A 15,210-nucleotide genomic window follows, 5' to 3' on the forward strand; every position below is an offset into this window, starting at 1 on the left:
ATATTGTTAATAAAATGGAGGAGATAGAATATATTACTATAATTGAATGGTTCTGTTATCAATTTTATTACAATGGCATGTTACTTTATTGTAAAGAAGCATGCGAAATATATCCAACAAATGAATGCTTAAGAATTTTTCTAAGTCTCGCATATATGTTAACTGGGAAGATTCAAGAAGCAATTAAAGAAAGTTCGAATTTAATGAATGATGCAGATAATACATTGGCAGCATTGCTTCTTCAGAGTATTGCTTATATGAAAAATGAAAATGTTGAAAAAACTACTATCATACAGATTGAAACAAGAATTAGGGATGAGAAACGAAAATCATCTTCAAATGCCCTCTTATTAGCAGCTTTGGTATTGCTTTTATCTCAGAAGATTGATAAAGCTAAAGAATATATAGAAAGAGCTTATAAGCTTGATTCATCTAATAAAAATGTTCTATTAACAAAAGGTTGGGTGGATTTATTTATTATAAGCGAAAATAATTCGAGTGAACCAAGTTTATTCGAAATTGTTCTAGAACAAGATCCAAAAAACGTGAATGCTTTACTTGGATTTGCAAAATATAAACAACAACACGGAGATTATACAGGAGCAATATTAACATTAAATTCATTAATTGTACGTTATCCTAAATTATGTTTACCTTTGGTTGAAAAATTGTATAATCAACTTGGAATGAAGGATTGGGATCAAGTTCTAGAGACTGCTAACAGAATATTATCAATTGACTCAAATAATTTGGATGCAATAAAAGCACATGCATTTGTAAATATTTGCAGAGATGGAAATTTCAACGAAGGATTAAAACATTTACAGTCTTTTTTTAGAAATATGATAGTTATAGAAACAAAGAATATTACAATTTTAGTGAATAATATTCAGTTATTTTCACGAATAGCTTGTAAGAATCAAGGAATTTTAACAGAACTTTCTAAGATCGTTGAAAAAATGTTACAACAGCATTTGAAAAATGCAGATCTTATGGTGGAATTAGGAAATTTGTATATTTCATTGGATAAAATAAAAGATGCAGAATATTGGTATAGAAGTGCAGTTCGAATAAATGAATCTTCATTTACTGCTTTGATGGGATTAGCTCATTGTCAATTTTTAGACACTTCGATTGACGCTTCGGACTTAGCACAACAACAAATAGATTTTTTGATGGAAATACAATCTAATTCAGTAGATGCAGAGTTGTTTTTTATATCTGCCAAATTAAATTCCAATGATTCCATCAAAGCTCTGAATTATTTAAACAATGCAGCTACAATCATATTGGACAATTGTAAATATGTACCATATGGTTACGATTATATAAAAAAATTAAATCCTGATTTATGTTTAGAAATTTCCAAACAACGTTTAATTTATTCTATAACAAATAATGTAACAAATTTTGAAGAAAGTATATCCAATTACAAAGAAGCAAGTTTATATTTGTTAGAAGAATTATCAGAAGCATATCCTGGTTTAAGTATGGCACAATTATTAATTAGTAAAGCTAAAATGCAGAGTGGAAATTTAGAAGAAGCTTCATATATATTAAAGAATTTTTTAGACAATGTTGATTCATCTAATGCAAAAGCTCATTTATTAATGGCTCAAATTCAAGCATGTCAAGGGAATTATCAATTGGCTTCACAAAGTCTTGAAGTTGGTTTAAGTTACAATTTTAAAATCAGAGACAATCCAATTTATCATTTAATTACTGGCATGGTTCAAAAACAGGCAAATGATATGGAAGGTGCAATAAAAAGTTTTCAGACAGCTATGTCATATGCAGGAATGCAATCATACAAGAGTAATTTAGAAATCTCAGATATTTCAACATCAGATATGGCAACATTGTACCTTGAGTTGATTTCTGCTTATGGAAAAATGAAACGATTTAATGATGCAATTGTTATAATACAAGATGCAAAAGTAAATCTAGGAAACACCTCAGAAGAAGGTAAAATATTAATAGGAAATGCTGAATTACTTTTAGAAATGGGAGAATTAGATAATGCCATTGATTGCTTATCTAAAATAACTCCAGATCAACCTTATTATTTGCAAGCACATATGCGTTTAGCCGAAATAAATTTGAAATACAAAAAAGATCGTCCTGCCTTTGCTATGTGTTTCAGGTTTGTTTTTCATAAGTTTACATATTGTTGTATTTTTTTATTCTGTTTGAATATTTTATTTTATAGAGAATTGGTTGAACATTGTCCTGGTCCTAAGACATATAGTATGCTTGGTGATGCATATATTTCTATTCAAGAACCAGAGAGAGCAGTAGAGGCATATGAACAAGCTTTAAAACAGAATCCTAGGAATAAAATAGACATTGCAAGTAAGCTAGGAAAGGCACTCGTAAAAACGCATCAGTACACAAAAGCCATCAATTATTACAGAGATGTGATGAAACAAGAAAACTTTAAAAGCTTAAAATTAGATCTTGCAAAATTATTCATAAAGATGAAACAATATGATAAAGCGGAAGCTACATTGGTCCAGGAATTGCAAGGTACAAAATTATTTTTACTAGGTAATATATATATTTTTAATTATTTTAATAATTTTTTATTCATATTTTAGAAGATCGTCGAGATTCAGATTTAAAGAGTTTACAAGTACGAACTCAACTTCTACTTTTGCTCGCTAAAACTCGAGAAAAAGCAGATAATGTACAAGGCGCTTTATCAGCATTGAAAGAAGCTAAAGAAAATCAGCACAGATATATGCAACGAATGGGAACAAACTCTAATTTGGAAGATGAGAAACAGCTTCTGGCTAATATTTGTTTAACAATGGCTGATCATTCTTCTTCTTTAAGAGATTATGATCAAGCTATTACATATTATAAAGAAGCATTAAATCATAAACCTGCAAATATAAACGCCTTGTTGTCTTTAGCAAAACTTTACATGCAGGTAATTAAAATATATAATTATATATAAATGATAATCATTGAATAATTTATTAATATTTTGAATTGGCAGACTAATAATTTGGATCGATGTACTCAAAGTTGTACAGTTCTCTTGAATACTGATCCTAATAATGAGGCTGCTTCAATAATGATGGCAGATCTTGCATTCAGAAAAGTTGATTTTGACACGGCAGCATTTCATTTTCGACAACTATTATTAAAACAACCAACTTATTGGATCGCATTAGCAAGATTAATAGAAGTTTCTCGTAGAATAGGTGAATTATTTAAAAATTAAAAATTTTTTTTATTTAATTTTTGATGTCTAACTTATTTACAATGACATAAATTTATAGGAGATATGGACGATCTTGAAGAATGGCTTCATCGAGCAGAACAAGAAATGAGCAATACAAATTTAACAGCCGGTTATTATTATTGCGCCGGTTTGTTAGATTGGCGCATGGGACGATTAAATTCCGCACTTCGTCAATTTAATTTTGCAAGACGTGATCCTGAATGGGGTCAACAAGCAATATATAATATGATCGAAATTTGTTTAGACCCGGATGATGATTCTTCTCTTTCAAATGAAGTCTTTAATGATGATGATGTTGAATATCAGGATTCTAGAACAATGGCTTTGAAAACAGCCTATCGTTTGCTACAGGTATTTAAAAAAAAGCAAAAAAAAAAAACAATAAATTTATAATTTTTATATATTTAATTTAAATTTTAAATAAAATATTGATAAAAGAATTATCCTAAAAAAATTATTTCTATTTAGGATTTGAATCCTAAAGGCAGTCCACACGAAATGCTCACACATAGATTGTTAAGTAATTTTTTTCTACTTGCAACAAAACAAAAATCCAATGTTGAAAAAGCATTACAAGATTGTACAACATTAGCTAGTCAAGAAGCGTTACGAGATCATGTTGGACCAGCTTTAGGCATGGCAATGGCTCATATTCTTTTAAAACAAACTCCTAGAGCTCGAAATCATTTAAAACGTGTCAGTAAAAATACATGGACTTTTGAGGATGCTGAATATTTAGAACGTTGTTGGTTACTTTTAGCGGATATTTATGTACAATCTAACAAATATGATTTAGCGAATGATCTTTTAAAACGTGTTCTACAACATAATGCCACTTGTGTAAGGGCTCATGAACTATCTGGATATATTGCAGAAAAGGAGCAAAATTATCGTGAAGCTGCGTCGCAATACAATCAAGCATGGAAATATGGCGGAAAATCAAAATTGTCCGTCGCCTATAAATTAGCTTATTGTTCGATGAAAGCTAAAGCTTATGCAGATGGGATAGAAGCTTGTAACGAGATTTTGAAACAAAATCCAGATTATCCGCGTATTAAAAAAGAGATTTTAGAAAAATGTATAAATAATTTGCGCACCTAATAAATAATTATATTTTCACTATAATTTTGTCTAAAAAATGATCTCTTTTTGTTTTTTTTCTTTTTTTTTTTTTTTTGAGTTAAAACAATATAATGCTATGATTAATATCGATATTCATTAAATGATACAAAAAACAACATGAATTTAGAAAAGAATGAATATATGGTTAATAATTATTTACATCAATTATCTAAAAATAATGTTTTAAAAATAGTAGTTACAGATGGTACAACGGAAATTGCTCGATCGTTTCTATACAGAATACTCACTGATGATGTATTTGGAAAAAATCAATGCGTTTTTGTCAGTCTTTACGAGTTATCGACCAAGACGATGTTTTTGGAAAGCCTTGCAATTGAATTATATTCCTTTAGTCCTAAGCTTCTAAGTGGTAAATGCATTTTTATACTTATGCATTTTTTTTGCTTTTAAATAATAAATATGATATAAATACTCTAAAGAGATTTATTTAATTGTTAACAAAATATTTGAATAATAATATATTCGAGTATCATGTTAATCATATATTTGAATGTTAAATTATTTAAATATTAAATGTTTGAATATTAGAATAATTAAAAAAATAAAAATCAAAAAATAATGTTATAATACTAAAATAATCAAATTATTTGTTAAAGGAATACAAAATATAGATGATAATGAGATATCTTTAATAATATAATACTATGATGTAATAAAACAATTTTGAAAAATCGATTCTAGAAATTAAGACACAAAAAAAAATTGGTTTAAAAAAATATCAATTAAAGCTTATTTATTAAATTATAAGCAATTAAAATTTGCTTTAGATGAAAAAAGATTGAAGTAGCTTTCTGGTATAGCATCAGTTTTCATATTTTTATCTTTCTTCATCTAAGTTAAATTATTTAATAAATAAACCTTACTGATATTTTTGTATATATATTAAACTTCGTGTTTGTTTGGTCTCTAGAATCGATTCTTCAAAGATATTCCACGAATATATATAACATTATGTATATTTATAGGTATCAGTTACAGCAATAATGTTTTTGAATTCAAGGATGCAGATGTTGTAATTTGCATTGGTCATTCGAGGGAATATAATTTCAAAGAACCCGAATACACAGAATCCTTTTTTAAGGATTATGTTCTTATTTCAAAATTTTATGTATTAATTATTATATATTATAGTATTCATTAAATTTAATATATCGAAATTTTTGAGATTTATAAATCTTTTTATATAATTGTATTACAGGGTCAAGTTATAAATAAATATGTAAAAAAGGATGCAAGAATTATTGTACTCGGAAATACTGCTGCTACAATTATATCCAAATATGCGAAATCTATTCCTATTAAAAATATAACTACTTTGTCTATGCTTAATTTAAATATTGTTAAAAATCAGGTATATATACATTGTATTATTTATGTTTTTCTAAATTTATTATTGTTTTTCTTTAACTTATTATGTAGATTATATTATTAATATTAAGTTACGATTATAAATTATTTAAAATTAATTTCAATTATTTTAAATAACATAATATTGATAAATTCTTAAATTTTTAGATTGCCGCACAAGCAAATTGTCTTCCAACGGAAGTGAAAAATATAATAATTTGGGGTTCGAATGGTTCATATTGTTTTCCAGATTGTAGGTATTTATATTTAACTAATGGAAAACCTTTGAAAGATTCTATAAAAATTTGGATATATAATGATCTTCCACGTGTAAGATTTTTATTTTCATTTTTTCTTAACTTTCATTTAATTTCTTGATTTATTGTAACATACATTATACAATAATATATACCAATTATATTAGATTTCTTATATGTGATAAATTTTTACTATATTTATTATTTTCATTAATGTTAATATTTTTCTTTTAACAATTTAAAAAATTTTATCATAAAATATTATGTTATTATTAAATTATTAATATTATTGGTATTAAAATATAATATCAATATTAATATTAAAAATTTTAATTGAAAAAAGATTTTATTAATATTATATTTAATAGAAAAATGCATTTTCTTCATTGTATACATCTATTTTATGTTTTATTTGAATTTTTGTTAAAATTTTTGCAAATTTTTTAAGGACGAATCCTAATTATGTTAAATTATCATAAGATAATATATTGTTGTTATTATTGTAAATAAAATAAAAGTTTCTTTTCCTAGATTATTCGAAGTACCTACAATAGAGCATGCTTAATTAATTCCATAGCTTATGCATTAGCAGAGCACTGTAAAATTTTATGGAATGGTACTCCAGAAAATGAATGGACCAGTATGGGTGTACTGTCCGATCTTTCTTATTCAATTCAATCTGGAATATTTTTTTCTTTTCCTGTAATTTGTAAGGACAAACAATGTGAAATTATAAAGGTATGGGGATCTCACTCATTAAAATATACGTGTTAGGAGAAATTTATTATTAGTAGTTGAATAAAAATATTTTAAATTATAAAAAAAATATTTCTAAAAAAATTAAAATTATAAAAAAATAATTTTTTTTCATCAATTAATTTATGGAAAACTTCATTATTTTAATAATTTTAAATTTATTTTTTTTGTCTTTTAATTTTAATAAAAAATGCTCTAAAAATATAAGAAAAATATAGTAATTACAAGCAAATAAATAAAAAAAATAAAATAAATTTCTTGTTTCGTTTTTATAGGATTTTGAATTAGATGAATATGTTAAAAAATACATTGTGGATTTAAGTAGATTAATTTTTAGAGAAATCCAAATTGCTCTTGAAATTTGTGACTTAATATCACACGATGACTAACTAATAATTTATTAATATAAGGTATATTTTTTATCTAGATATGGATTGTACTATTTTATTATGTTCTTGTAAGTTACATTTATTTACAAATATTCTTGAACAATACAGAATTGTATCTGTAGATTACGAAGCCATTATTTGTGCATCCGTTATTATATTTTTACACACAACTTTTTCATTAAAGTTTCTACGGATCTTTTATGTTTATTTGAAATTCTTTTCATATATATATATAATATATAATCAATTATATATAATTAATAATATATATAATTATATATATATATAATCAATTGAAATAAATCGAAAATGATGGATGTCAATTTTTATAGAAAGAAATTCGTGAATAACGTTTCATTTTAATAATATTAAAGTCTATTTAAAAAATATTTAAAAATAATAATAAGTTTTTTATTATTTTTAAGAATAAATATAAAATTAACAATTAAGAGATAAAATTAATTTAAATCTCATTGAAAAAATAGTAGTAAGCTCAAAGATCCAGATACATGATCTGCGTTGCAGAAATGGCTCCGCAAGCAGCGAGAGTACTAGCTACGTATACGACCGCCGTAGTAGTTCCAGATTTACTAACAATTGTCCCGAGACAGCAGGAGAGTAGAAACTGGGCTAAAAACACCATGGAAGAAACGATTGCAACGTCTGTGCCAAGACCACGTACTCCTCCGCTTTGAATAGCTTCACCCTCGGTTGTTACTTCGAACTGCATAAAGAGCCAATTAATTAATTTAATTCCGATATGCACATACATATTTTTTACATTTTCTGTTATGCCATTTTAATAATATTACTATTTTATTAAATTATTCTCATTGATTCATAAAACATTCATAAAAAAATGATAATAAAATTTAATATATATTTCTGATATTATTAATTTTTATGAAAATACGTATATTTTTTATGTTTTTAAATTATCTTTTTATCTTTTTTTTTTTTAATAATTATTTTTGTAATAAATATAATTAAACTTTAAGTTTTACTTTTGTTTTTTTGTTTTAAATTATTTATTTTTTTTTATTTCTTTTTAAACACAATTACATTTCTATAATAAAAATTTAAATTCTAAATTATATTTTTATATTTTTATTCTAATAATATTTTTTATACAGATAATTCTATTTAGATTTTTTTTTTTAATTTTAAATGGAATTATGAATTATTTAAATTTTTTGATTGATTCATTTTGAGATATATTCTCAAGATTACTTACAGTGGATGAAGCATGATAATGTGCAACTAGTAGATACGGCATAGTGAATAACGTGGAATACATAACACCTGCGGTCCATGAGAATATAATCACTCCTGCGGGATGTTTCGTTAATGCCATCATCATCATTCCAGTGCTGTAGAATAGTAAGCCGCAAATGTAAACTCTCTGAGCTCTGTTAAAACAAATAACGCTTATATATCTTTCATCTAGAAAATTATTTTCTTTTTTATCAAAATATCTATAATTATAAAAATTGTAAAGAAGCTAAATAAAAAAATAAAATAAAGATTATTTTTAGCATATGATCATATTTTAACAAATAACTAATTATTTTCTTATAAAGAATTTTATAAAAGAAAAAGAAAATTAATTTTAATTTAAATACTTGTAGCGTTCTATGAGTTTCTCGATGACCAGTGAATAACAAGAACAAGATAACGAATACATAGACATTCCCCAGCATCCAAAACGAACTCCGCTTTCATATAATTCTCTTTCCTTGGTACCTTCTGGAGCCTGTAATTTACAAATAAAAACTTAAAAGTTAAAAATTATGGCAATAAATTTATTAATAAGAAATAATTATAAACGACAAAACGTCAAAAAGATATTTATACTAACATTAATATTAATATTTCAGATACCTGTGGATTTCCACCATAAACAGCTTCTCCAACGAAATCCGTGAAATACAAGGAATAACATACGTGTGCCATCCAACAAAATAAATTAGTTAAGCACACCATACGAAGACTGTGCGGCATATACACGATTGAAAGAAGATATTCCGTTAATGTGGCTTTTGGATTTCCTCCCATATCTTCGTTGAAACCATGTTTCATGTAATCAATATTTTGACTGGTTACATCTGGTATCATTGGTACTTGACCAGCTCTTTTCTCCGGTTCTTGAATTGGAAGGGGTTTAAGAACAAATTCCTGTTTCCCCCAAATTCCAAAAAAACATGATTATTTCATTTATCATGTTACCATTTTATTTCTATTTTAAAAAAAAAAAAGAATACTAGGATAAATGAATCTTTACGTTAAAAATTATAATTTTGACATTTACTTTTTATTTAATTATAATTAATAAAATTTAAAAATTGATTTTAATGAATGGTAAATCGACTTACGTCCTTTTTACTAGCAATTTCTTGATCATTGTCTAGAGTGCCATAAGAAACACACTCGTCCGTAGTAATTTTTTCGTGTTCCTTTTGTTCATCCTCTTTTTCTTCACCAGATGTCTAAATGGAATTCAGGAATAACAAAATACTTTTAAAAATATTGAAAAAAGAAGAAAAGAAAAAATTTTCTATTGATAATTTCAAATTTTTGCTTTTAGTGTATTTCAATAGTATATGCAATAATTACTAATAATTAATATTAATAATTAAATGAATTTGAATTCAATTCAATATTATTACTACTAATATTGATGAGTAATTAATTAATATCAAGCAAACCTTTTGTTCTTGTAAATATTGATATTCCTGATCCTTTTCCAACAATTCTAATGGGATTTCTTTGAAACTGGTAATAGTACAAGAAACACAAATAAGGAAAATAATCGTTATCAAGGTAAAAGTAGCGTGAAGATGTCCACCTAACATAACTCCTATTGCAGTAGCGTCCCAATTAATGCCACCCAATCCATATCCCATGAAACCTCCTAAACCCGCCATTATGGTAAATGTACTTAAACCTTTAGCATGGTCATCTATAAAAATATAACAATTACCATATATCATAGTAACGATTATAAATTTATATTAAATTTCTTCACATTATTTTATTTCCTCTATTATATTCACTTTATTTCATTCAAAAGAAATAATTAAATTAACAAGTTGCATTTACTTGCCAGGTACAGTGACGTCGAGTAAATAAGCTCTGGCTGGACTTTGACAAGCATCCGCATCGAAATCGAGCAAAACCGTCCCCAGAATCGTGAAGAAAATTCCCCAAGAGTGAGACGGAGGTTTCGCTAACTCCTCTTTCGCATGTTTCGCCGTGGTTCGATGTCCCACGGGAACTGTATAATTAGTCGATGTAGATGGAATGTCTCCAAACGCATATCCCATGTCCTCACCGTTCGGTACTAATATTAATCCTTGATAAGTGAGTAAAAAATGTAATTTTAGATTTTCTTTTTTAAATTGGAAAAATTGTTTTTTTTTTTTTTCTTATTCGTACGACGTAAGTATCGATCGATTAGTTTAATTATACTTCTTATTTCTTTTATAAATCGTATAAATTATTTTCATGATTTATTTGTTCAATTAATCATAGTTAATGATATAAGATTAAATATGAAAAGTTTTAATAATTAATATTTCTATTTTCAAGCATAACGAGTGGAGAATATAAATTCATTTTTTATTAACATAAAGGAAATTGTTAATTGTTTGTTGGATTCATATGTTTTTTTTTAAACATTTCCTTTTGAAGTTTTATCTTTTAACAATGAACGTAACATTGAAATAATATGAGTTATAAGGAGAAAAATAAGTTAAGATAAGTACATAATCACATTTATAATAGGATTTTAATTACTCTCATGTCAATAAAAAAATAATTCAATCTATAAAGGAATTAATTATTAATCTTGAAAGAATTAATTCTATATTATTTCTTTATTTAATTTATTTCATGATTTTGAAATTAAAAAAAAAAAAATATTTCACTTATATTCACTGGCAAGAATACAATCTTGAACAAAATTATTTTCATTTTTTTTTTTGTTTTGTTTTCATTTTCGAATTTTCCGAAAGAAAACTATCGACGAAAAAAAAACATATTTGTAATGTATCTAAATGTGTATAAAACTTTTTTTTTTTACATATAATTTTACCTATTAGAACTCCTAAAGCCAATAATAGGATGAAGGGTCTTCTTCTTCCATATTTCAATCTGCATCTGTCGCTCAAGCTTCCTAAAATCGGCGTCACAAAAAAGCCAATAAGAGGGCTGAGTGCCCAGACAAGGGTCATATGCTGATGATCGACGCCGATTTTCAATAAAGTTGGTGAAACAAACGCTGTTTCCGCGGCATATGAAAATTCTATTCCCATTACAGCCGCGGATACACGTACCAACTCTCCTCGTGTCTTTTTTCTGGAAAATATTTCAACTTTTATACTTAATTCTTTTCTTGATTTGTTCTTCTCTATTAAATTAAATAATCTATTGAATACAATATGAATACAAATTCAACAAATTCACTTTTACTTTCAAAATAAAATGGAAAAATTAATTGTTATTCTATTTTTGTTATAGATTTCCTTTTAAACTAATGTTCAAATAAGAAATTCCTTTTTTATTTTTCGATAAATTTATGATGATATTTTCCCTCCTATTTTAAACAAAAATATTTCACAGAATATTATTTATAATATAAAGATTTCAAATTTTTGTTTAATCCTTTATTTTATTTATTTATCACTATACTATTATGTTTTATATATCATTATTAGATTAATATCAAATTGCAAACAACTTTATTCATCATAAATCAAAGTAAAGAAGTTTTATAAATACAATTAAAAAAAAAATAATATTCTAAATAATAATTTGTTTTATTCGTCAAATATTATGATTAGTTTCGAATTTATATTTTTCCATACTTTTGCACTTTGACATTTCCCATAAATGCATATACCTGTAAATATGCGCATAATCATCCAAAGTTCTCTCCAACTTTGGCGGCCCTCGTATATGATTCAAGATCCCCTCGATCCCCTGGTCCATCGGTATCCCATTCTTCCACTCCTTCCACGTCTCCCATTTCTCTTTAAACTTGTCTCGAACATCGTGCACCCTCCCAGCGAAACCCTCGTACTCGTGCAATTTATCCACCATAATTCACGGATCTTCAAAGCTCTTCCTCACCTCTAAAAGTTCTGTCTCTCATCATGTCGCGCAAACAATTCCTCGCATGAAAAGTCCATCGAAAAATGGATCGATCATGTCAATCAAAATACACCAATTAACTCTTTTGCGAAGAAATCTTAAAATCACAAGATAAAAAAATTCTTATTTTTTTCAGTCACTTCTGTCACGTATTGTTACCCCTCTTCTTTTTCTTGTCAACGATTAAAGAGACTTCTTGGAATAAGATACACGGAATGATGATTTTGTTCTCCTCGAAAAGGAGATAGAAAACGATGGAGAAAGATTAATGAAACGAAAGTATGTAGATTACGATTAAATTTTCCCTATTTATCGAATGTTTCTTATACAGGGTTGGGGGTGTGCTTCATCGACGAGACGCGAGAACCGACTGACGATTCTGCAAGCTCGCGACCAAGACGAAAGCTCGACCTACGCCTTTCTCCGACTGGATATCTACTTACTTACCTAGCTCCTCCATCCAAGTTCCGGATGTAAAATGAGCTTCCCGTGTACCAAGGGAAACCTATTTATCGGGTGACTGCTCGTTAGTGTTGATTAAGGTCAGTTTTGTTGTTGGTTTGGTTGATTTGGTTGCTTTTGAACAAAACTATTAGAAACATTAGATTTCATTCCAGATAAATGAACAATAATTTTTGATAAAGATATTGGAAGTTTTAGAAGAAGACGTGGAAATATAAAGAAATTTTAACATATGGAAATGTGAAAATAGAAATATTTTTCTTAAAAATGATATTAGAATAAATAAAGTTTTATTGATACATAAAAATTTAATATTACAATATTCAAAATTTCATTTATTTTTCACGTAAATAAATATATCTTTGTCTTATAACGATTAAGTAAAAGATATATTTTAAAGTCATATTTCGCCACTCTTGGAATAATTTTAAATTGAATATTAGAAATGATCTATTATTAAATTTGTACCAATTCCAAAGGAGAATATATTATTATATCGCCGAAATAAAGTATAAATAATTTCACAGAAAAAAAGAAATTGAAATAAAATGTCATATGCAAATATTTTTTATATGAATAATCATCTGTATGGAATCGGTTGTTGTCTTTTCTCTTCTGAACAGTTATTTTTATTCTTGACACGTAAGTAAGCATACAATGTTTACGCGTGTAAGTACATGGAAAGGTTTTCAACAAAGCTTTTCAACGTTCAACATCGTAGATGTAATTTCCGCCGCGGAAATTGCACTTTGTCGATTCTCTCTTTTCCACAAGGATTTTCGATTCGATTTACTATTGAACGATGTTCTATATTCTATAGCCTCACAGTCAATAGTCTATTTTATTATATCCTCAGATTTTCTATCATTTTTTTTGTTTTGCACGCATCAATATACTTGCCTTTTTTTAATATACTATAAATTTTTTTAATATACTATTATATTTTGCGTTTTGTTCTAATTTATTTCTGTATTTCAACGATAAACAAGAAAATAATTAGAAAGTATAATATTTTATATTTTCTTTTGATATTTTAATTTCTTTTATTATTTTTATGATAAAAAATAATTTATTAAAATTTTTCTACACATATATATATTTTTTATTTTTATATCAAAAAGTTTGCAATTATAAACAAAGATATTGAATTCTACAAATATTATTATTTATTCAATTTTTCAAAAAAAAAAATAAAAATGTTTGGTAATTATTTTCACAATCAAGCTACATTCATATCCATATTTATCTTTCAAATATGTACATTGCGTAACATTTTCTCAATTTTATTTATTTATTTTTTTTTTCATCATTGTACAAGACCAGAACGTGACTTTTTCATCTCTTCTTTTTCAGGAAACATTGGCGGGTATATCGAGCCGTATTAGTCGACAAGGAAGTCGTATAAAATAGGTCTTGTTGCGTATATGGCCTTGGTTCGAGCTTCGCCTTTGTCAGAGCTTACGATAGCAATACGCATCGATAATTCGTTCGTCGTTTCACTCTTTCCCCTTGGTGGACTTTCGATTAAGACGTTGCATTCTACTGTAACGGGGTAACATTAATTTCAACCCTTCATTCTTCATATGTCTCCATTTGTAAGAAAATTATTGAATCATGAAGAGAATACCGGGCATTTTAAAGGTTAGAAAACAATATAAATATTTATTTTAATCCTTAGAAATAGATTTTTTTTTTAAATATTATAATTACCTTATAAAAAGAGGAGTATAAATAGTTTAAATAAAAGAATATTATTATTTTAATTTTATTATTAATATTATTATCTTAATTTTTTATTTTTAAGTCTATTTAAAGAATTATTATTATTTGTTAATAATTTTATTAAAGAGATATATTTATAAAATTAATATATTTATTAAAGAGATAGTATATTAGGAGATAGTATATTATCTAGATAGAGATAGTATATTTATTAATAGATAGTATATTATCTAGAAGGTAATATACTATGTATTTCATCATTGCAATATTTTTTTAAATATTATTTCTAAATTATTTCTTAATTATTTCTAAATTTATATTATATATTTTAGAAAAGTAGTTTTGTAAAAATTTTCCTATACAAATGTAAATTTCATTAATTAAATGAAAAATCATCAGTGATGGATTATATGAATTCTTATTATAAGAACAAACTGATGTATTTGTTCTTATAAATAAACAAACATTTCACTATAATTTAATATCGCTTAATCAACAAATTTTTTTCAAACAATAAATATATAAAATGTATTTTTTTTTTTTAAGAATTGCATGATTTGAATCAATCATTTAATTATTAAAATATGTATTAAAATACTATTCAAATATTCTTTCATTTTGTTTCTAATGTTTTAATATGATCTCATTGTTAGTCGGTCTTGCACAATCAGGAATAGTCAATTTGACTATTTGATTTGTTAATGATTCAACGTTCTATCCTATTGAAGGCACA

General features: G+C 26.0%; 3 protein-coding genes across 5 annotated transcripts; 2 read left to right on the top strand and 1 right to left on the bottom strand.

Moving 5' to 3' along the window:
* The first annotated feature begins 14 nt into the window (after positions 1–14).
* On the top strand, positions 15–4,436 carry LOC412650 (tetratricopeptide repeat protein 21B). Its single transcript, XM_016913771.2, has 6 exons — positions 15–2,143; positions 2,210–2,526; positions 2,598–2,932; positions 3,002–3,209; positions 3,288–3,601; positions 3,719–4,436. The coding sequence occupies exons 1-6, from the start codon at positions 15–17 to the stop codon at positions 4,349–4,351; spliced, it is 3,936 nt and encodes a 1,311-aa protein (XP_016769260.1). The 3' UTR covers positions 4,352–4,436.
* LOC100576801 (malate dehydrogenase, cytoplasmic) lies at positions 4,373–7,796 on the top strand. 3 transcript variants are annotated; one of them, XM_003249365.4, is made up of 7 exons: positions 4,373–4,742; positions 5,359–5,501; positions 5,592–5,744; positions 5,909–6,070; positions 6,529–6,735; positions 7,029–7,163; positions 7,668–7,773. In XM_003249365.4, exons 1-6 carry the CDS (start codon positions 4,490–4,492, stop codon positions 7,140–7,142), a joined length of 1,032 nt encoding a protein of 343 aa, XP_003249413.2. In that variant the 5' UTR covers positions 4,373–4,489; the 3' UTR covers positions 7,143–7,163; positions 7,668–7,773. The 3 variants fall into 3 exon arrangements, with proteins under 3 accessions (XP_003249413.2, XP_006558967.1, XP_006558968.1); XM_006558904.3 differs by lacking the exon at positions 7,029–7,163 and having other exon boundaries at positions 7,668–7,796; XM_006558905.3 differs by lacking the exons at positions 7,029–7,163; positions 7,668–7,773 and having other exon boundaries at positions 5,909–5,997; positions 6,529–6,696.
* LOC551137 (proton-associated sugar transporter A) lies at positions 7,181–12,242 on the bottom strand. Its single transcript, XM_623533.6, has 9 exons — positions 12,043–12,242; positions 11,236–11,498; positions 10,246–10,494; positions 9,848–10,101; positions 9,515–9,628; positions 9,024–9,317; positions 8,765–8,895; positions 8,377–8,551; positions 7,181–7,866 (listed from the first exon to the last, which is right to left on the bottom strand). Exons 1-9 carry the CDS (start codon positions 12,240–12,242, stop codon positions 7,636–7,638), a joined length of 1,911 nt encoding a protein of 636 aa, XP_623536.3. The 3' UTR covers positions 7,181–7,635.
* Between the last annotated feature and the right edge of the window lie 2,968 nt (positions 12,243–15,210).

The sequence above is a fragment of the Apis mellifera genome, linkage group LG8, assembly GCF_003254395.2.
Source record: "Apis mellifera strain DH4 linkage group LG8, Amel_HAv3.1, whole genome shotgun sequence".
In the NCBI taxonomy this organism is placed as follows: domain Eukaryota; kingdom Metazoa; phylum Arthropoda; class Insecta; order Hymenoptera; family Apidae; genus Apis; species Apis mellifera.